A 23,242-nucleotide genomic window follows, 5' to 3' on the forward strand; every position below is an offset into this window, starting at 1 on the left:
TTGACATAAAGAGTTAACTGAGCGGGGGAGAAACCTGAGAGCAGCTCTTCCCCCTCTGCTTGGCCAGCCAATCAGATCAGCCAGCCTGCTGGAGTTGAAGGGCTCTGAAAGTATAAAACCAACGTGCTCTGCACAGAGAGGTAGGATCTTGAGCTCAAGCAAGAACTGGAAAGAGAAGGGTGCTTCTGCAAACCACCTGACAAAAAAACGACCAAGAACTTGAGCCAACGAACAAACAAAGGAAAGCAGGCAACAATGAAGACAATACTAGCAACCCTGACTCTGTGCCTGGTCATTCTGATGGCCACCGGCAACCCCTTCGAGAGGAGAGGAGGCTCGGCCACCAGCGGGAAGGAGAAGAAGATGCAGTATGCAGCGTGGGACGACGTGAATGTGATCGCCCATGGCCTGCTCCAGCTAGGCCAAGGCCTCAAGGAGCATGTGGACAAAACCAAGGGCCAGATGAGGGACATCACTGCCAAGCTGAAGGTCTTCAACGGCACTGCAGCGGACCTGGGCAAGGAGAGCCAGAGGCTGCAGGTGGAGGGTGAGGTGTTGAAGTCCAAGGCCCGGGGGCTGGAGGACATGGAGGTCCAGGTGCTCAACGAGACGGCCAAGCTGAGGGAGAAGACAGAGGAGATGCAGCAGGAGAGGAAGAAGGTGGATGAGAGGATGAACAAGCTGGAGGAGAAGATGGATGGCATGCTGCAGGGAGAGGGGCTGCCCGACATGAACATAGGCAACTCAGGCAACTACAGCGATGCACGCATCATTCAGGTAAGGAGGGAATCCATGACTCTATTTGGTCATTCATTGTGTTTGGAAAATAAGCTATGATACAATTGTGCATTTGGTGTAAAGGAAGCGAAGCAAATGACTTGAGATAAAAAGTGATTACTGACAAGACAGACTGTAAGCTAACTGCTGCATGTCTCCCCTTTTGTGAGTTTACTTCTCTGCAGTTGCCATTGTATCCATTAATTTCTGATCACTTCAATTCTGATTGCTTCAGTTGTATGAAGGCATTACCATACAATGCTTTTTGCAGTGAGCAGCCTGGCATATTAATTTACTATTAATTTACTGCGATAACATGACAAAACACCACAGCAAATAGATGAATTCATTAAAATTAAGTAATGTGTATTACAGTAGGCTACTAGTATTATACTTTCTCCTACATTAGTCATGCATAATCGTTTGGCAAATGGCCTATTTGCTGATGTTCAGAGGAACAACTGGAGGGGGACAATAAATGCACTTTGATGGACAAGAACAGTTCTGGGATTATTTACATTGACTCAAAGGGACTTAAAGATATTCAGCTTGAAGCTATGTCTGAAGGCATGCCAGTGGGTGTGTTTATTGTGCTGGAGTGCGTGGACTACGTGCTAAACGTTGGCCAGACAAAGGAAATGCACCCATTCGTTTCAGAATGTGTGAATGATTTTTAAACCATGATATTTGGAACATAGCCCAGTTGAGGAAAATGTCACTCTTGATTTAAAGATCACGTGGAGCTGCTATAGGACCTGAAAAGTAAAAAGAGAATTTCTTGTTCTGACATTGACTTTTTTTGTGGGATGGAAACCCCCAAGTTATTATTTAACCAAACTACCTGGTTGGAAATTACAAAAGCTGTTGAATGTGCTCGGATAGGCTATGTGAAATGCGGCCCGATTCAAAGCACAAGCACATAGTAGTCTATATGTTATAGTCTAAAAACACAGATCACAATATCGCCTTTGTGTTGGGCTATTCCTATGTTATAAGAAACATAGGCTACTTAAAATTATGTCACAGGAGAAAGACTAACAGGGTACCTGTCTGTTTTCTTTCAGTGGATGCTGGAAGCTCAGAATAAACGTATTGATGACCTGGTCAACAGAATCCAACTACAGCAAGATAAACTTGAAAAGCAGAACGTGCGCATCAGGACCCTGCAACACCAGGTATGAAACATTTTGTGAATATCACTGACCCATGTATAATTATTTAAACAATTCATGAGGCTATTATGTATTATTAATTATTTAAAACGTCGTTTTCCTTGCTCACTCAGATTCAGCTGAAAAAAGAGAGACCAGCATTCAGGCGTAAACCAGAAGAGACCGTTCAAAATGGCAGCATTGAGCAGCGCGACTCACCCATCGGTAAGTAAAGCCAAGCTTCATGTCAAATCCGTTGTTTAAATTGACGCCCAGACAAATACTGACCTCCCATGCCATCTACTTTGAGACAATACGAGCCTTAAAACATAAAGTTTAACTGGAGTTCCCTCTAAATGACGTGAAGGATTGACTGTAATTATCAGATAATTGCCCGCGCGCATCTGTCTGCCCAAAGCCCGCGAAATATTACGCACAGGTGATTGCCCATGCCAATTAATGCACCTACCGATGACTGAAAATGTACATTACTTGTCTGAAGGAACGCTTTCATTGGGTTCACAGTAAATATAATATATTCACAGTATAAAGAAAAAGATCACAGTAGGAAGTGTCAATTGAGTTAGGTTACACACTGTCTTACTTAATACAGTAATCGTAAAAGTGATCATGATGTCCTCGACCTACACCCAAACCAAACAGCTGTTAACATCTGAACTGTACTACTGTTGCCAGCTCATAATGTGGGCTTTCATCAGTGCTGTATGGAGCTTGATCATGGCCAAGTAGGGAAAAGTTCAGACACTAGTTCCAGGATTTCTGGCAATGGAACAATGATTAACTCATGGCAAGTTCCTGTTTAGTGCTTTAGCTGGGGTCTGGTCTCACTAAAAAGTCAGCATTGAGGGATATGAATGAATCAATAGGCCTATACAGGATATGTGAGTCATGATTTAACTCTGAATGTGACCTATGCGAACCATGTCACTTTATGGATGTTGGTCAGATATGTGATTGACCTACTCAGAGTTGATTGAAAAAGAAAGTAACATTGTTATACATACCGTTTCAGTATATTGCCTGTTAAAACAAGTAAATTACCGCTCTCTCAATCAAAAGCAACATGACTTGTGGTTTTATCTAAATAGTGGGTTTTACACTCTTTCACACTGTCTGATAGCCACTGAGGAAAGTAGGTGAAAGGTGAACCCACAGGCCCAGAATTGTGAGATGCAGTCACCCAGCAGAACACAATGAGTCGTCTCTCAGCAAATTCTGACGTCAGCAGGATTTCAGGAATTCTATAAAAGAAACAAGTCTTCTGGCTGGACTCCAATTGGGGGATAGTTCAGCTGTCTCGGACAGTGTTAACTCAGGGTCACAGCCCCAGCACAGAGGGATAACTCACAAATCTGATGGAGCTTGGAGCGGAGGAGGGGGACTTTTTGCAAATTTAGAACCTAAAAGGGTTCTTCGGCTGTCCCCATAGGAGAACCCTCTGAAGAACCCTTTTTGGTTCCAGGAGAACCTTTTTGGTTCCAGGGAGAACACTTTTGGTTCCAGGTATAACCCTTTTGAGTTCCATGTAGAACCCTTTACACAGAGGGTTCTACCTGGAACATTAAAGGTTTCCCTATAGGGACACCCAAAGAACCCTTTTGGAACCCTTTTTATTAAGAGTGTATGTTCCTCAGATTAGGTCATTTGGCCCAGAGCCAGAAAAAGTCATGAAAGAAAGCAAGGAAAAGGAGGCGGTTTAATTTAGTCTGGTGAACTTTGTACACACATCCTTTCTTGTTTTGAAGGCACTGACTGCATACCTCCTTGCTCCCTTCTTCCAGCCCTCCCATTTTTCCCTCTCACCATAAAACAGTGGTATATCCCTCAAGAATGTGCAACCTTTCCCCCAGATCTATCAGAGTAGTCAAAAGTCCCTCTTTTCCCCTCCTCCATCCCTTCTTCCCCGCTCCCCATCCCTGTAGACCCTTGCTTCTCTGGCCTTAGCTGAATGAGAAGTGTGCCAAAGTTGAGAGGAACCCCTGACCCCAAGGCAAACCGCAACCTCAACCACGCACCACTAATCAATAGAGTTCCTGCTTCGCCCCGGGTTATTCCAGTAGAGTGATGCATTGGGGTCCCGTGGTCTGCTCTTGTGTTTGTTCAATAGCAACCAAGTCAAATCAATATCAATCAAACCAAAACCAATATCGATTGATTGGCTCCAAATCAATTAAAATATTTACTTAGGCGATTGTTGCTTATAAAGAGCATCATAGCTGATGAACGTATGCAGTATCTATCAAGTCGGAATCATATTAACTTGAACCCTTTTCTGGAAAACATTAAGGTTGTGCACCATCTCATGCCTCATCAGGCACATGACAGCCACTGGGCCCCCCATACCTTTTGTTGATGCTGCCTGGCTGTCTCTATCTCATTCTACCTCATGTGCACAGCAACCAATCGCTACTAAGCTCTCTTTTGTTCCCGGCAGGTCAGACTAGGGCACAACACATTAACTCTTGAGCTTTGTTAGGTTTACAATTACTAATAAACCCACTTCACGATAAGGCCTCTTTATGGGCAAACATTCAGCATTCAGAGACCTGGAGAGCTACAATGAAGAAGCCAATGATAGGGGATCCTAGATAGGGAAACCAGATGTATCCTGATTCCTGAACATCTGACCTAGTTATTAAGTGAAAGGTAAACATGTTATGCAATATTGTCCCTACAAAATAATATTTTAAAAACAGTAATATTTGACTTAAGTGACTACTTCTGCTTGGACCCACCAAACCCCCACTTCCATACACACAAGTGTGAATTCCCTCAGTAGAAAACAAGTGGAGTTGTCAGAGGCAGGGTGGACTTTTGCCCCATAGCTCACAAACAAGCTCTGTGTTGGCTGCTGTTCAAGGCACTCGAGATAAGAAACCAGAGTTTTTGTTTTCTAGTTGAATGAGTCATTTATAAATAGAATATTTGTGCCGGCGAAGGGGAAAGGCCAAGGCACTGTTAGAACACAGACCTTGACGACGTGTACTGATACTGTCTTGAGATACGAAGTGTGGGAGAACAGTTTGTGAACCGTGTTGTGTTTTTGTCTTTGTTTTTATCAGAGATGGCCTCAGACTGCCATGAGCTGTTCCTGAGAGGTGAGATGGCCAGCGGAGTGTATACCATTCAGCCATTAAACTCCCAATCCTTTGAAGTCTTCTGCGAAATGACAACTGGTAAGGGGAGTTAGCCAGGATTTTGGCTCACCGTATAAGGTTACTCTATAGCTTAGTTTATGAACATATTGTATCCATACATGAATGACAGTTGGCGGTAGTAAAAAAAAAAAAGACTAATCCCACTGCTCTTTCTCTTTCCTCTCTACAGAAGGTGGCTGGACCGTGATCCAGAGGCGCCAGGATGGCTCAGTTGACTTTGACCAGCTATGGCAGGCCTACCAGAGCGGCTTTGGCAGTCTGAATGGTAAATATATCCTCTGTTGTCTTTTATCATCTCCCTCAATAAATTCCTCTGGAGCTAGCTAGCGAGGTCACACCGAGGTTTGGACAGTACCACCCACATCCACAGCATAGAACAGTACAGCACAGAGCTCTTGACCCGAAACCTCCCAGTTCAGTTTGATTAACAAGCAGCGATACTAACACTAATACAGGATTGTAGATATCAAGATTGAGGGATCAGATGGATCTTGATATGGCAGGTTTGGCAGAAACAACCATCTAATCTCCAGCTTTAATGTCCCTGGTGGCTTTAGGTGCCAGAAGTGACCAAATCGCATGGTCTATTCCTGTTAAATTAGATTAAGTGATTACCAGCCCTGTTACGATCAGATCCTTTAAATTAACGAAGACACTGAGATATCTGGACACATGTATGCAGACTTTGCACATGCTACCACAGCCACTGATCAGGTTTTAACTCCTTTGATCTCTCTCTCTCTCTAGGTGAGTTCTGGCTTGGTCTTGAGAAGATGAGCGCCGTGACCAAAGACACAGACTACATCCTCAAGGTTAAGTTCTCAGACTGGAGGGACGATTCTGAGACCATCCAGTACCCCATCCGTCTGGGCGGGGAGGAGAGCCACTACGCCCTCCACATCCAAGAGACCTCCAACGGCAACCTGGAGAGCGCCCTGACTACCGAGGCCTCCGGCCTGCCCTTCTCCACCCGCGACCAAGACAATGACCAGAAGAGCGACACCAACTGCGCCAAACACCTCTCTGGTACGTCTCCTCTTTTTCAAAGTTCAAAGTTACTATTTGGCTGAATTTTATCTAAGATTTAAGATTTATTTAGTCTAAGGTTTATCTCTCTATGACACAAATTGGGAAGGTAGCACCAATGCTAATCTAACCAGATGTTTGCTCTCTTTCTCCAGGTGGCTGGTGGTTCAGCAACTGTGGACGCTCCAACCTGAACGGCCGCTACTTCATGAGCCCTCCTCCCAAGCAGAGGCATCAGAGGAAGCAGGGGGTCTTCTGGAAGACCTGGCGTGGCCACTACTATCCCCTGAAGACCACCGTCATGATGATCGCCCCCGCTGTGATCGAGAATAAGTCATAGAGGAGAGACGCTCAGCATTCTGACAATTTTTCTCCTCTTGAACTGAAACACTGTTAGAGGTGGTTAGCCGATGAATTGGGTAAGCTACCCAGTCAGTCCTGGCTTCACCCAGTGAGACTTCCAACAGAGCCAAGGCCATTATAAAAACCAAAATAACTCGTACTTGAATGGGCTCCATGTTTCCAATTCTCTGTTTTTCAAAAGTCTTAAAGTCTCTCAGCAAGATACACAACCGAACAATGCATAAATATATCTTTAAGATGTTAAGAAGTACATGAATCTAGCAGTGGAAAGTTAGCAAGGGTGTTTCTCCACAGCTGTGGTATGAGCTCACTCTTAATCACTGTTTAAAGCAACGCTGGGCCTCTCAGACTGCATCAATGAATGGAACAGAATGAGGCGAGTTCCAACATGTTTTTTGTGTTGCAAGAAACCAAGCATTTTCCACGTTAAGACCGATCTGACAGTGGTTTCTGAATGCAAGAGCTCTCCCAGAGTTTTAACAGTGATTTCTAGCTAGAGCAAAGTTTTGTCAGCATGAACACTGTAGTTGTACAAGTGGGGCAGCTCTAGAGAGTTTCTTAATCCGATTGTATGGACCAAATGGTGACTGAAACAATTTGTTGTTTTTCCACATGAAAGTAATGCCATTAGCTATCCAAAGGCATTATATAAAGAAATAATCACTGTAAACTATAATTACAGAATAACAGGATGTAATGAGACAGAACGTGTGTGAAGTATTTTTCAACAATGGTGGTTTCTATGGAGCAAACACCATTCCAGCTTCTGTACAATGTAACACTACTTTTCCTGCAGTTTTATTTTGAATCAAAGTAAGCTCACGCTCCACTGTTGTGTTCTCGTGGAGATATTTTATCCTTCAGTCACATTGACTGTCCTTAAAATGACCAGAGTCATCTATTTCTGTCTAGTGTATGATGAATGAATGTCGACTGTCTCTTCAGAACCTTGACTGTAACTTGTTGTAAAATTCTCTAGTGTTCTTGTCGATGACTTGAGGTTTTGTTTGCCTTCTTTATTTATAAGTTGTAAAGAATCTTTATATATTTCTGCTATCGCCTGTTTGTAATTTATATTGTCGATTTCATGTTTTCCAGTTGTGTAAAATTGCTGTTGTTTTTTTAAGAGAAAATAAACTGATCTTTGGCATGAACCAGCCAATGAAAATGATCTTTGGCATGAAACAGTCAATTCTCTGTCTGATCTCTGATCAAACACACTGATGCAGCTGGAAATACAATCCAGAAGTGAGCCAATGACCAGAATTGAGTATCAAATCCCTTACAAAAAGGCCACATGAAGAAATCACGTGGTTGTCGAACACATGAAATATATAAATACATTTTTTTTTTATGTGTGTGTGAAGATTCACATGTAGTGTTTTCCCCTGTAATTTGTATACAAACATTGGAGTAAAGCAAGCTTATATTTTGGCTTCTGATGGAATACGACAGTTGAACTAAGCACATGAGGCATTTATACGTTCTATTCTTCAAGAATTAATGGGTATATATCATTCATTTATAAGTCCAAAAGTCCAAAAATGGATGTAGCAACTAAAGATTGCCTCCTTATCCCCTGTCATACTTCAGATCATTTAGCTATCTGATTTTAAATTTTAGGACCCCTTTAGGTAAAAAAAAATGATTTGATAGATATTGAATTTGGCCTTTACTACTAAAGCCTAGAGAAACGCATTGAATAACACATTCATAAATGGCAAAAAAAGACAGTCGAAAAGACTAGTAATTTCTTTACACATATTTAACACCTTAAATATGTGAGATCATTTAAAGAAAAACTCCACCCTAAAACTATATTTTGGTATTTGCTTCATTAGTCCATTGTTGATATAGTCCCAAAATGTTTTGCATGTCAGCAATCAAGTTTCAAGATAAATAACTTTCAAAAAACAGAAACATATTTCTGTATTTTGAAAGTGGGGGGAATTTTCCATTGGGGTGTCAGGACAGAGAAGAGATTTGACTGGGCAGAGCTGGAGCTCGGTTTGGGGTGTAGGGTTTGAGCAAAGCCTGAAGGTAGGGAGGGGCAGTTCTTCTTGCTGATCCATAGGCTAGTACCATGGTGTTGTAGTGGATGCGAGCTTCAACTGGAAGCCAGTGGAGTGTGCGGCGGAGCGGGGTGATATGAGAAACTTCAGAAAGTTGAACACCAGGCAGGCTGCGGCGTTCTGGATAAGTTGCAGGGGTTTGACGGCACAAGTAGGGAGCCAGCCATGTCCAGACGGGAGATGACAAGTGCCTGGATTAGGACCTGCTCCGCTTCCTGTGTGAGGTAGGGTCGCACTGGATGGATGTTGTAGAGGATGACCCTGCAGGAGAAAGTCACTGCTTTGATGTTTGCAGAGAACGTTTGCAGGGAAGGGTGTTGTCCAGGGTCACGCCAAGGTTATTTTCACTCTGGGAGGGGGACACTGTGGAGTTGTCAACCGTGACGGAGAGGTCTTGGAGTGGGAGGAAGAGCAGCTCCGTCTTGACGAGGTTGAGCTTGAGGTCATGGGCCGACATCCAAGCTGAGATATTTGCCAGGCACGCAGAGATGTGTGTCACCAACTGGGTGTCAGAAGGGAGGAAGGAGAAAGGAGCTGAGTGTCATACGTATAGCAGTGATAGGAGAGACCATGTGAGGATATGACAACGCAGAGTGACTTCGTGTATAGAGAGAAGAGGAGAGGGCCTAGAACCGAGCCCTAGGGGACACAAGTAGGTAGAGCACGTGGTGCAGACACAGATCCTCTCCTCGTCACCTGGTAGGAGCGGTCTGCCAGGCAGGATCCAATCCAAGAGTGTGCAGAGCCTGAGAAACCTAGCCCCTGAGAGGGTGCAGAGAAGGATGAGAGTTATTTAAGATACACTACATGGCCAAAAGTCAAACATCTCATTCCAAAATCATGGGCATTAATATGGAGTTGGTCCTCCCTGTGCTGCTATAACAGCCTCCACTCTTCTGAGAAGGCTTTCCACTAGATGTTGGAACATTGCTGCAGGGACTTACTTCCATTCAGCCACAAGAGCACTAGTGAGGTCAGGCACTGATGTTGGGCGATTAGGCTTGGCTCACAGTCGGCGTTCCAACTCATCCCAAAGGTGTTCGATGGGTTGAGGTCAGGGCTCTGTGCAGGCCAGTCAAGTTCTTCCACACCGATCTCGACAAACCATTTATGTATGAACCTCGCTTTGAGCACGGGGGCATTGTCATGCTGAAACATGTAAGGGCCTTCCCCAAACTGTTGCCACAAAGTTGGAAGCACAGAATCATCTAGAATGTAATTGTATGCTGTAGCGTTAAGATTTCCCTTTACTGGAACTAAGGGGCCTAGCCCGAACCATAAAAAACAGCCCCAGACCATTATTCCTCCTCCACCAAACTTTACAGTTGCCACTATGCATTTGGGCAGGTAGCGTTATCCTGGCCTCTGCCAAACCGAGATTAATCCGTCGGACTGCCAGATTATGAAGTGTGACTCATCACACCAGAGAACTCGTTTCCACTTCTCCAAAGTACAATGGTGGCGAGCTTTACACCGCTACAGCCGGAGCTTGGCATTGCGCATGTTGATCTTACGCTTGGTTGCGGCTGCTCGGCCATTGAAACCCATTTCAGGAAGCTCACAGCGAACACTTCTTGTGCTGATGTTGCTTCCAGAGGCAGTTTGGAATTCGGTAGTGAGTGTTTCAACCGAGGACGGACAGAATTTGTATGCGCTTCGCGCTTCAGCAATCAGCGGTCCCGTTCTGTGAACTTGTGTGGCCTACCACTTTGCGGCTAAGCCGTTGCTGCTCCTAGACATTTCCACTTCACAACAGCACTTATAGTTGACCGGGGCAGCTCTAGCAAGGCAGAAATTTGATGAACTGGCTTATTGAAAAGGTGGGATCCTATGATGGTGCCACATTGAAAGTCACTGAGCTCTTCAGTTCGGGCCATTCTGCTGCCAATGTTTGTCTATTGAGATTGCATGGCTGTGTGCTTGATTTTCTACACCTGTCAGTAACGGGTGTGGCAGAAATAGCCAAATCCACTCATTTGAAGGGGTGTCCACATACTTACCATGTGTACATAGTGTACATACCATGCAGTGTACTCTTCAAAGAGGTTGGGGGAAATTTGTTCCACCATTTAGGTGCAAGGACAGAGAAGAGCTTTGACTGGGCTGAGCGGGAGCTGCCCTCCCGCAGGGTTGGGAGGGCCAAGAGACCAGAGGTAGTGGAACGGAGGGCTCGGGTTGGGATGTCTTGAAGTCTGTTTGGTTAGGGTCAAGAAGATCGTTCTGAGAGAGATAGCGAGAGAGCTGGTCAGAAACAGAACACTCAATTGTTGTGGTCACCCTAATTCCACATTTGGAAACTTTTCTACTGCAACATGTTAAAAAAAAAATTACGTGAGGAGAATAACATTATTTCAACCCCACATGTTAATCTGCAATTCTACATGTGAAAGTGAGATTTTCACACGTGGAGTTTTGTTATATGGGAAATTGCTAATTAGATTTTCACAGGTGGAATTACAAGTTCACGTGAACAAAAAATATATGTAAAAACATCTAATTTGCAGTTTCACATGTGAAATGGGGAATTGCATATCCGATGTTCACATGTGAACATTTTTAACATGTGAAACCTCAAATGTTACATGTGAAACTGCAATTCACGTGAGGTGAAAACTATTATTCTTTAATACATGTTAAAATATGGTTTAATGTGTGAAATTGAAGCCCCACATTGAAGCCCCACATTGAAGCCTGCTGTCCCTATGGTACTCTCTGAGCATTCCATGTGCATGCAGTGGCCATGCATTCCTACGTCACTGACTGGCTGCTTTGCACGTGTGGGAGGTATGTCAAACAGGAGGGGAGGAGGAGGAGAGAGAAAACGCGAAGGCAGGAGTGGAGGGGGTAGTGGAATTTGAGGAGGTAGTCGAATTTGAGGAGAGGCACATGTAATCAGTAGACCAGGCAGCTGAGGGCGAATTCTGCTTGGGAACTGGGAGAAAGGTCATGTTTACTACTAAGCAAGGAGCTCTCTTTTGTTCGGGCAGGTCAGACTAGGGCACAACATTAACTCTTTATCTTTCTTAGGTTTACAACTACTGATAAACCCATTTCACAATAAGGCCCCTTTATTTGCAAACATTCAGCATTCACAGACCTGGAGAGCTGGGTGATTCTGCAACTTCAAGCACTTTGGCAAGGCAAGATTTCAGAAATTAAAATGTATTGAAACACCATTTTACCAGTATTATAATCGTCTTTGATTTGTCTAGAAATAATATCTGATAATGGCTGCGATCGTACTATTCAGGAATTTATATATTTTCGTCATTTTTCTCAGACAGCCATAGACAAATGTCATTTCCATCACATCATTGAACATCAATTTTTGTTGAAAATGAAATGATCACACAATTATTTTATAACACATTTCTTATACATTTGTACATGAACTTGTATTGAATAATATTTTAAGTGCTTTTTAAGATTTTCCTAAAATTAATAATTCAACACAACGCCTGAATGTATAAACTTGCTTTTGTGACAGCTGAAACAATGTATTTATCATAAAAAAATAAGATATTTCCACCCAACCTTTTTGTGAGATTATGATAACAACCATATGATTTCCCTGTCTAAAACAAATCAATCAATGTAAATGTATATAATATACTAATTTACCTAAAAATATGGGTGTGGTGGAAATGACAAAGTGTGGTGGAAATGACATCTATGTAAAAAAATAAATATGAAAACAATATTTTATTGCAAAACTTTTGAACAACAACCATTGTAGAACATTTAATTAATTTAAGAAAAAGTAACATTCCAAAAGTGGGCAGAGCTCAAGGAAGTAGGCCAGTGTTTTTGAGAGATGAGCCCAGATTGCAGAGGGGTCATCCGCATAGAAGAGCTCAGTGAGCAAAGTGAAACGGTATCATTTGTGGTATGTCCAACACAGGTGTGGAGGGTCACCTGCTTGTGCGAATCACCAAAGTGAACTGCCTGGATTTCACTGGTTGTATTTACACAGGTAGTTTTCTCAGGGGCACAACTTTGGTTTTAGAAGTGGGGGGAAATAAATATTATAATTTGTTTTATCCAGTCGGATAAACACTCTAAACAACCGTTGCCTCATTTTGTAACACATTCAAATTATAAAACTGGAGGGGACTAAAATGCAATTTCAGAATGTGAGGGGGACATGTCCCCCCCGTCCCCAGTGAAAGTTGCGCCACTGAGATCTCTGCAAAGTCAATATGCATGATGATCTCCTCTTTCCGCAGATTCTCTTTTAATTCTCTCAGTTTGGAGTATTGGTGTCGAATGTTGTACATGTGTTTCCCCAACTTCTTTTTCAATCCTTTGGAGAAGTCCTCCAGTAGAATATGCAGTGTGCCACACACCTTTTCGTATACTGTCAAATGTAAAGGGAACTTCTCCATGTTTCCCTCTTTGTTTGTCTTCTCTCTCTCTTCAGCTTAGTTTTTCGACTCAAACCACAATATCTGCTCACCAGCATCAAAGTCAGATGTTTAAGCTCTTTGGCTTGGCAAAGGGAGCACTCTCTGTACATGCACTCTTTCTTCAGGTTCTCACAGCACAAAGACTCGATTAGGTTGTCATTGTTGCTGCAGCTGATCACTTTGTGATGCTGTAGTTTGTCCGCCATGAACTGGAGGTTGCCGTGGGTTTTTCAGAGACATGTGTCCCTATCCTGGACTGTTGGCTTGACAACCCAAAAATAAGTATTTTAAAGAATTCATAGTAGGACATTTTAATCCCTCTTAAAATCCTGATAAAGGTTCTGAATTGTTACATTCAAGAAGCACTTCTGCTTTTTCTTCTTGTTCCTCGTTAGTGTGTCCTTTTTCCCTGTTGTTGCTCTACTGTTGACATCACGTTCATAGAATCTAGTCATTTTCTCTTCTGTGGCAGTGCTAATTCTGTTACACTGCTTTTTCCTGGAGTATTGAAGACTTGTTGGCCTGTTTTCATTTTCCCTCAATGCTTTTGCTGAAAATCCAAATTCTCTGTTTGCAGCTTTGACCAGGCCATACTTTCTCAGGATGTTGCCACTTGTTTGTCCTTGGCACTGCACATTTTTTTATACTTTTGCTTTTACTCTGCAATGATGGCATTTTGAAACAACAAATCCTTCTCAAGTTTTTCGGAGTTCCCTTCATTTTCTGTTTTGTCTTTGTCTTTGGTAAATCTTGTCTTTTCATTTTCTTCATCAGTTGATCATATCTTTTTTTGTATTTCTCAGTTTTCCGTTAAGCTTTATCAAGTTTGACATTTGCAAAGATCTCTATGTTTTTGAGCGACCTCTTCCAACCTTTTTCATTCCAGCAAGTATTAGACTTCTCATTCCTGTTGCAGATGAAGAGGAAGGGGTGTCGGGGCATGCATCAGGGGCAGGTAAGTTAGGGGCAGGTATGATGGCCTTATGTTCTGGCTGCAAGTCATCTGGTGACTGAGGTGGTGTGTTGCCTGATAGGTAGGTCTCCACTGCAACTGTTCTCTTTAAAGTCTGTCTTCTATTCCATTGGTTGCATTTCCATTGCCATCTCTTGCTTCTTTGTTATCACTTTGTAAACTCAGAGATAGATATCACTTCTCCCTTCTCTTTTTTCTTCCAGTATCTCTCCCTGTCTTTTTGCAGATGTTCCTGGTATCGTATAGGATAATTTTTTATTTTGTCTCTATGTCTGTGACCTCTGTGCTGTTTTATGTGGCATCTTCTAAAAACAAAGAAAAATACTACTTATGTTTTCCAATTGTGCACACCCTGGAGCATTTTCTAGATTCAAGTAATTTACATGATTAAATAAGCCTAAATTTAAAAAACAAAGTAAAAAGTAATAACATAATGGATTTTTGTCATTTCCACCACGTTCTGTCATTTCCATCACAGTTAAGTTTGTGATGGAAATGACTGGTGGAAATGACGCTTCTGCTGTTTTTGGAGAAAAATGACAGACTGCTTAGAATGCTTTGGCCAGTATTACAGCTAGCATATGGTTTACACTAAATACATCAAATATATTTTAAAAATCTAAATTCTACCACAAATTAAAGAAATTGTAGCCTGTTTGGAAATGACTAACAATAAAAATTGCCCTCAGTGGTGGAAATGACACCACTACCAAAGGACAGGTATATTTTGTGGAAATAGCAATATAAAGGGCATACTCACAATAAATATTGATACAGATTGTATTTAATTGACTCTTTCTCTAGGAGATAACATTACATAATGTGTAATTATTCATGTTTTCTCATAGAAAAACATAGTAGACGCTCATAAGTGTGAGTCAGGGACAAGGGCAAAACAGTGAAATTGAGGTATAAAATGTATCTGAAAGGTATCTAAAATACTTGATAGAGAGGTGTTAAAAAATGTATTGTGAACTTAACATATAAAAATAAAAACATACATTTTTTTATAAAATCCCCAAAATTGACCCTGAGGACATCGAAGTTCCCGTAGTTGCAGAATTAACCAGCTACAATGAAGAAGCCAATGATAGGGAACCCAGATAGGGAAACTAGATGTATCCTGATTCCTGACCTAGTTATTAGGTAAAAGGTAAACATGTTATGCAATTATGTCCCTACAGAATAATATTATAAAAATAGTCAAATTTGACTACTTCTGCTTGGACCCAACAAACCCCCACTTCCATACACACAAGTGTGAATTCCCTCAGTAGAAAACAAGTGGAGTTGTCAGAGGCAGGGTGGACTTTTGCCCCATAGCTCACAAACAAGCTCCATGTTGTCTGCTGGCCGACATAACAGTTTGAAGTTCAAGGCTTTGGTGATATGAAACTAGAGGCTCTTATTCTAGTTGAATGAGTCATTTATAAATAGGATATTTGTGCCAGAGAAGGGGAAAGGCCAAAGCACTGTTAGAACACAGACCTTGATGACGTGTACTGATACTGACTATCTGAGGTACGAAGTCTGGACAAAAGAGTTTGTGAACCGTGTTGTGTTTTTGTCTTTGTTTTGAGCACTCTCTCTCTCTAGGTGAGTTCTGGCTTGGTCTTGAGAAGATACACGCTGTGGCCAAAGATGCAGACTACATCCTCAATGTCATGTTCTCCGACTGGAGGGGTGATTCTGAGACCATCCAGTACCCCATCCGTCTGGGCGGGGAGGAGAGCCACTACACCCTCCACATCCAAGAGACCTCCAACAGCAGCCTGGAGGGCGCCCTGACTACCGAGGCCTCCGGCCTGCCCTTCTCCACCCGCGACCAAGACAATGACCAGAACAATGACATCAGCTGTGCCGAACACCTCTCTGGTATGTCTCCTCTTTCAAAGTTCAAAGTTACTATTTTGCTGAATTCTATCTAAGATTTATTTAGTCTAAGATTTAAGATTTATTTAGTCTAAGGTTTATATCTCTATGACTCAAATTGGGAATGTAGCACCAATGCCAATCTAACCAGATGTTTGCTCTCTTTCTCCAGGTGGCTGGTGGTTCAGCAACTGTGGACGCTCCAACCTGAACGGCCGCTACTTTATGAGCCCTCCTCCCAAGCAGAGGCATCAGAGGAAGCAGGGGGTCTTCTGGAAGACCTGGCGTGGCCACTACTATCCCCTGAAGACCACCGTCATGATGATCGCCCCCGCTGTGATCGAGAACAAGTCATAGAGGAGAGACGCTCAGTATTCTGACAATTTTTCTCCTCTTGAACTGAAACACTGTTAGAGGTGGTTAGCCGATGAATTGGGTAAGCTACCCAGTCAGTCCTGGCTTCACCCAGTGAGACTTCCAACAGAGCCAAGGCCATTATAAAAACCAAAATAACTCGTACTTTTCAAAAGTCTTCAAGTCTCTCAGCTAGAGACCAAACCGAACAATGTTTAAAAAGTTAAGAAGTACATGTACATGTGAATCTAGCAGTGGAAAGTTAGCAAGAGTGTTTCACCAAAGCTGTGGTATGAGCTCACTCTTAATCACTGTTTAAAGCAATGCTCAGCCTTGGGACTAATGAATGGAACAGAATGAGGCGAGTTCCAACATGTTTTGAGTCGCAAGAAACCAAGCATTTTCCACATGCTAAGACCCATCTGACGGAGGTTTCTGAATGGTAAGACTTTCCCTGAGGTTGAATACTGTCCTCTTTGGCTTGAACCAGCCAATAAAAATGATTTAAAGAAAAATCCTTTCGCTGTCTGATCTCTGATTAAACACACTGATGCAGCGAGAGAAACAATTCATAAGTCAGCCAAAGACCAAAATGGAGTAACATTCACATGAACATAGCAGCCAACTCAAAGAAAAAAAAAACTGTAAAATGAACATAGCTGCCAACTCGAAGAAAAAAACCCTGTAAAATGAACATAGTATTCAACTCAAAAACAGTCAAATTAACTTCCCAGTGGACACAAACTGGTTGAATCAACGTTGTTTCAACTTAATTCCTCAACGTATTGTGACATGGAATCTACGTGGAAAATACATTGGATTTGAAAAAGTCATCAACTGTTGTTTTGAGGGTGAAATTTCAACGACAGTATTATCTCTTCACGGTAACCAAATTTAAACCAAGCCGAACCTTATATAAAATATGTTGAATTTGTACCTTTAAAACAGATCCTCAGAACTTTAATGTTATATCTCCACTAATCAAAAAGTAAAACTATAGGCTGGGCAGCACCTCCTACTGGGTGATTGATCTACAGCTACCCTTTGGTCTCCCATCCAAGGTTTTAACCAAGGCCTGCCTAGCTATGATATTTGTCACTGACTATTACCAATGTGCTATTGTGAGAATGACTGTTAAAATCTGCACTTAAAAATGAAATAGATTCACTGTTGCTATCGAAGTCATTCCAAAGGGTAGGTTTAACCGAGTAAATGAAATGTGACTATACTTTATCACTCATATATATTTAGGATTTGCAAATTCATCAATGTTGAGTTGAGTTTGGTTGTCAACGCAACCAAATATCAACATTTGAAGTAGATGTATCTTCTGCTTGGATAGTTCCATTTTTACCACTGACTAAGTCTGGCTTTAATTCCAGTTCGTCTATAAATTAATAATTGATATGTTGGATTCACATCTCCATCTCAACCAAAGATCTAAGTTAAAGAATAGGACTAAATCAAATCAAACTTTATTTAAAGTGCATTTAAAGTTTGGTTTGATTTAGTCCTACTTTTTAACTTTGAGATGGAGACGTGAATCCCACATATCAATTATTAATTTGATTGATAGATTTTTTGGAAAAAAACTATTTTCACTTTGTCATTATGGGATATTGTGTGTAGATTGATGAGGAAAAAATTTAATATAATCATTTTTAGAATAAGGCTGTAATGTAACAAAATGTAGAAAAAGTCAAGGGGTCTGAATACTTTCCAAATGCACTGTGTGCCTGTTTGAAGTGTATGCAAATAGATTATACAAGTGGTTAGGCCTTTTCAACACACAAATGTTTAATAAAAAGACTAGAAGAGAAGTAGTCAGAGCACACTGCCTGCCATCCGGAACATCTACAGCACCTGGTGTCACAGGAAGTCCAAGAAGATCATCAAGGACCTCAGCTACCTGAGCCACGGCCTATTCACCCTGCTACCATGCAGAAGGCGAGGTCAGTGCAGGTGCATCAAAGCTGGGACCGAGAGACTGAAAAACAGTTTCTATCTCAAGGCCAACAGACAGTTAAATAGTCACCACTAGCAGGCCTCCACCCACTACTTTAGTCACTGTCACTAGACGGTTACCACCCATGTACTCTTCCATGAACTTTAGTGGCTGCTGCCCTATGTACGTAGTCATGGAACACTGGTCACTTTAATAATGGAACACTGGTCACTTTAAATACCGTTTACATACTGTTTTACCCACTTCATATGTATATACAGTATTCTAGTCAAGGCCTATCCAATTTAACTATTGCTGTACATATACTATTCTTCATATATACTACATATTCTATTCATATACTGTCCATGTTGTCTATACATCCCATCACTCACACACATATATACACACACTGGGGACAAGCTTCCTGCCATCCAGGACCTATATACTAGGCGGTGTCAGAGGAAGGCCCAAAAAATTGTCAAAGACTCGTCACCCAAGTCATTGACTGTTCCCTCTGCTACCACACGGCAAGCGGTACCGGAGCACTAAGTCTAGGTCCGAAAGGCTCCTTAACAGCTTCTACCCTCAAGCCATAAGACTGCTGAACAATCAATTAATCAAATGGCCACCCAGACTATTTGCATTGACCCCCCCCGCGCCCTTTGTATTTACACTGCTGCTACTCTCTGTTTATTATCTCTGTATAGTCCCTTTACCTCTACCTTCATGTATAAATTACCTCGACTAACCTTACCTCGACTAACATTGACTCTGTATCGGTACCCCCTGTATATAGCCTCGTTATTGTTATGTAATTTTATTGTGTTATTTTTTATTTTATTTTGAAAATATTTTCTTGAATCTATTTCTTGAACTGCATTGTTGGTTAAGGGCTTGTAAGTAAACATTTCACTGTAAGGTCTACACCTGTTGTATTCGGCGCATGTAACAAATACAATTTTATTTGACACTCCGGACTACGACATTGCTCGTCCTAATATTTCTATATTTCTTAATTCCCTTCTTTTACTTTTTAGATTTGTGTCTATTGTTGTGTTTTGTTAGATATTACTGCACTGTTGGAGCTAGGAACACAAGCATTTCGCTACACCCACAATAACATCTACTAAATACGTGTATGCGACCAATACAATTTGATTTGATGAAAGACTATCATTCATGTTGTTGATGTTAGTTCTGTGTGTGCAGTTCAGGGCAAGGCCTTCTGCTTTGTTTTGAACCAGCTGCAGCTTTGCTAGGTCTTTCTAGAACACAGAACATATTTTTAATGTGTAGATGTGTGTCACGACTTCTGCCGAAGTCGTTGCCTCTCCTTGTTCGGGAGGTGTTCGGCGGTTGACGTCACCGGTCTTTTAGCCATCATCGATCCATTTTTCATTTTCCATTGGTTTTGTCTTGTCTTCCCACACACCTGTTTTCAATCCCATTCATTACCTCTTGTGTATTTAACCCTCTGTTTCCCCTCATGTCTTTGTCAGAGATTGTTTTATGTCAAGTGTTGTTTCTTGGTGTATAGGTGCGCGACGGGTCCTCGTACCCATGTTTATTTTATGTATGTACATTTTCGTGTTTGGAGCATGTTAAGTGGACATTTATTAAAAGTCTCCATTTAAACTCCGTTTAACTCTCCTGCGCCTGACTTCCCTGCCACCTATACACAAGACTCTGACAATGTGTGAGAATTATATACATTTTTCAATCAAGTTTGAATTCAGGCTGTAACATTATTTTGTTGATAAGTCAAGGGGTATGAATACTTTCTGAAGCCACTGTTTCTGTTTGATGTTGCATAGTAAGGATGAGTAAGGGTTCTTCCATTTAATTGTATTGACCGAAAATTTGCTGATACAACTGAGTCCGAACATGATTATCAAATCAATGTGTGCTTTTTGTCCCTTTCAATTATTTGCATATTACCAAGTTATATAATTGTTCATGTTATCAAGCCTTCAGTACTGAAGCCAATCCATCATCGTGAAAAGTAGTGACACGCCCTGGCTCTTGTTTTGCATTCCCCATTTTTCCACCACAGCGAGGAAACAATATTTCACCAATTTACTTTACAGGAATACCCGAGGGACGCAAACTCTCCCTAGGCAGGCCAGGGTTGAGACTGAGCCAAGTTATAAAAGTATAGCAGCAGTTTCTTGGAGGCACCATGCACATGGGCCTCTCATATTCCCCAAAATTAGAAGTTAAGTCATCTTACAGCGAGCTAGGTCCTGTGGCTTACTTCCGTCAGCTTCAATTACTCACACCAAGAAATCTGGTCATGTGTCAGGCTTACTGCTAATGTGCTTTATAACACCTTCAGATGGAGTGAGGGACAGGAAGGAACATCCAATGTCTTACTGTTCGTGATCGACCTATATCAAATGCTCAGTTTTCCTTATTCAATCTTGTTGGATATTCAATCTTGTTGGAGTGCGAATGACATACTGCCTGGGTGCCCGTGTGATTTGAGCCAATTGATCATTATCTTCCTGTGACACTCAGGCTATTATGCTGACTTTGAAGGGTCATAATTCACTTTCTGTAGGGTCTACACACACGTGGAAAAGACAGTGAGGTGGATTTATCATAGAGGATGTCAAATGAAATATGTTGTGGTTTTTATCAATAAAAGGAAGCCAAAGGGTAAACGGTTACTTTGATTATCCATTTGATATTTAAAAAAATTATACAATTCAACTTCCCATTTCCAGCTGCATCACTAACATGTGCACAAAATGGCTACTAAAGCTTCATGCAGCAGAGCCTACAGAGGCTCCTCAGTAACATCAAGGCATCTGTAACATCAATCACATCCAAGCACCCTTGCTTCCAGCGAGCTCGTCCATGAAATGGCAGCATCACATCGTTGGTATCCATGGCAACCGTTCCCCCAAAGGGAAGGTGGATAGCATAGAGCAGAGTAATGTATTGACATATCTTAACATATGGCTCTGGCATAGAGACCCTATTAAATTCTATGGTGGATAGCATATCAACACTCTGCACCTGCTGCAGGACTCAATGATTAGAGGCACAGAGGCCTCGTTTAGACAGGTAGCCCAACTCTGATCTTTTTCCCCCCACAAATTGGTCAGATCAGCTTTGAAAAATATCTGATTTGAAAAGATCTGATGTGATTGGTCAAAAGGGACAGGAGATGTCTCCCCATCTCCAAAGAACCAGGAGGGTCATAGAGGAATATCAATTCACATGGAAAGATTACTAGCCCTGAGATTGCACACATAGGATATTCCCTGTGTTAACATATGAATCACATTGTAGTTGACCATGACACTGATATTGTACATCATGTACAATTTGAGACATTGAAACAGTCTCAACATCTTGGTTCATCATTATGGTCTATCCAGATCTATTCCTCCATATATGCATAGATCCATCCATCCTTGTTCATGTTATTCTGTGATAAATTATAAAATAAAAAGATTTCATCATACATGTATTTATTCTTCATCATCATGTTTACATTTTTATTCAGGTGGTACAAAGCTGTTTAAGACTTGGCTGCTCATACTCGTATCGTAATTGCCGTAAAAAAGGAAATACCAGCACGATCAAGTCAAGAAGTACTTTGGCATACATGGTATGTCTTCAGAAGGCAAGCCGACACCTTGAGCACTGCAATGTGAGGAGAGAAAATGACTCTATTATGTCAATGAGCGACTTCATTTGACACTCATAAAATAAGAATCCATAAAAATATTTTCTTTTTTTTAACAATACACACTTAAAATAGTTAATGAATGCAATTAAAGGCAGGGTTTCTTCCTCTAGCCATTACACCAACTCCTATATGCTGCGTGTGTGTGTATAGATTCCATTTCGTATTCGAGGAACCCCAATCCTACCACGGACTTGAGTGAATAAAATGGAGGAAAAATAAGAACATTTGGCAAAACAATCCAGAGAAAGGGAAGACAATTAGAGAGGGATTGTGACAGCCTCCAGATAATGTATTCATTCCACAGTCCGAGGTGAAACTTGACCATCCTGCCTTGGATCTCCTTAGGTGCAGGGACGAGAGATCGGAAGAATAGAACAGAGCGAGAGAGAGAGATAGCAAGCGACCGAGACAGGTGGAGGTATAACTGAGTGAGATCACCAGTTCATGGTAAAATTGGGAGTAGTTAGTTGGGTGTGGCTGCAGAGTGGTCTTTAAGCCTGGGTTGAGGAGGTTTCGGGGGAGGTATACAGTTGGTTTCAGAATGGGGTAGAGGGGGGAGGGGGGTTGACTTTCAGAGGTATTGTTGTAGAAAGTGCAGCAGCATGATCTCATAGTGTTCTCCTGACTCTGGGCAGCGAATACTGTGTCGCTCATTGGGGTAGACCTGCAAAACAACAGAGGAAAATCAACCACTAATTCCTGCTTCAGTATACACTATATGGTACATGTGACTACAATTTGCAATTTTCTGAAAACACAATATTCCCTGAAACCCATTCAAATGAAAGAGTTGTCCATTAAAGTATTGGCTAAGATAGCAGCCCCCTTCTGGGACCCACTGACAGCACATAGCAGATTTTCTCTCTAATTGTACAACAATGTCCATGTTGGGGAAACGTATATCAATAGATGGGACTATGTTACCCATAACATGCCTTTAACACAGATTTAGAAATGTCAACAACACATAAATATACTAGCCTGTAGCTGATATGGCTTCCCAGCGCGGATTATTTGTGACACCAGGAAGTTGGTGTGGAAAAAGTGAACATTCTCATCAAGGAATCCATGTAAAATCAGCAAGCGGTTTGGCCTGGGAGGAGAGGGTTTCAAAGGGATGGAAACAGACATAGAAACCACATTAACATAAAACAGGTTCAATTTTCATGTTCGTCCTGTTTTTTTTAATACTACACTACAGTAAGCATATCCTTTTTATTTATTATACATATAGAAATGTTTATGGTGAAACTCAATAACATTCCATCTGTCCTTGAAATTTGAGCTGAGTAACATCCAAAATACAAATAAGTAGTATTTTTGTTGCTCAAAACCAATGCCTGTTTTTATTCAACAATGATCAATAAAATGGAATAGAACTGACCACAATATTGTTACCTTCATCTACAGTACAATATATA

At 41.6% G+C, this 23,242-nt stretch overlaps 3 protein-coding genes across 4 annotated transcripts in view; 2 read left to right on the forward strand and 1 right to left on the reverse strand.

Moving 5' to 3' along the window:
• The first annotated feature begins 130 nt into the window (after window positions 1-130).
• Window positions 131-7,667, forward strand: LOC129823849 (angiopoietin-related protein 4-like). The gene is made up of 7 exons (XM_055882888.1): window positions 131-777; window positions 1,842-1,952; window positions 2,063-2,153; window positions 5,012-5,125; window positions 5,277-5,372; window positions 5,855-6,133; window positions 6,289-7,667. Exons 1-7 carry the CDS (start codon window positions 256-258, stop codon window positions 6,471-6,473), a joined length of 1,398 nt encoding a protein of 465 aa, XP_055738863.1. The 5' UTR covers window positions 131-255; the 3' UTR covers window positions 6,474-7,667.
• A 7,830-nt stretch (window positions 7,668-15,497) lies between these two features.
• On the forward strand, window positions 15,498-16,690 carry LOC129824590 (angiopoietin-related protein 4-like; the record flags this gene model as incomplete). Its single annotated transcript, XM_055884280.1, has 2 exons — window positions 15,498-15,822; window positions 15,992-16,690. Coding segments are annotated over 2 exons (510 nt in total), but the record flags the coding sequence as incomplete, so codon positions are not given.
• A 4,893-nt stretch (window positions 16,691-21,583) lies between these two features.
• The window catches only part of LOC129823848 (dipeptidyl peptidase 9-like), a 22,484-nt gene continuing 20,825 nt past the window's right edge, over window positions 21,584-23,242 (reverse strand). For both annotated transcript variants that reach the window (XM_055882886.1, XM_055882884.1), the window contains exons 20-21: window positions 22,803-22,914; window positions 21,584-22,485 (exon numbers count right to left, since the gene is read on the reverse strand). In XM_055882886.1, the coding sequence (XP_055738861.1) occupies window positions 22,393-22,485; window positions 22,803-22,914 (205 nt within the window). In that variant the 3' untranslated portion in view covers window positions 21,584-22,392. The remainder of the gene's footprint in view (window positions 22,486-22,802; window positions 22,915-23,242) is intronic.

The sequence above is a fragment of the Salvelinus fontinalis genome, chromosome 26 (assembly GCF_029448725.1).
Source record: "Salvelinus fontinalis isolate EN_2023a chromosome 26, ASM2944872v1, whole genome shotgun sequence".
In the NCBI taxonomy this organism is placed as follows: domain Eukaryota; kingdom Metazoa; phylum Chordata; class Actinopteri; order Salmoniformes; family Salmonidae; genus Salvelinus; species Salvelinus fontinalis.

Excerpts from the sequence above, each read along its gene's own strand:
- LOC129823849 (XM_055882888.1), top strand. The coding sequence starts at position 256 with ATGAAGACAATACTAGCAACCCTGACTCTGTGCCTGGTCATTCTGATG. Across the intron at positions 778-1,841 it reads GCGATGCACGCATCATTCAG|TGGATGCTGGAAGCTCAGAA; the intron begins GTAAGGAGGGAA and ends GTTTTCTTTCAG. Across the intron at positions 5,126-5,276 it reads CTTCTGCGAAATGACAACTG|AAGGTGGCTGGACCGTGATC; the intron begins GTAAGGGGAGTT and ends TCCTCTCTACAG.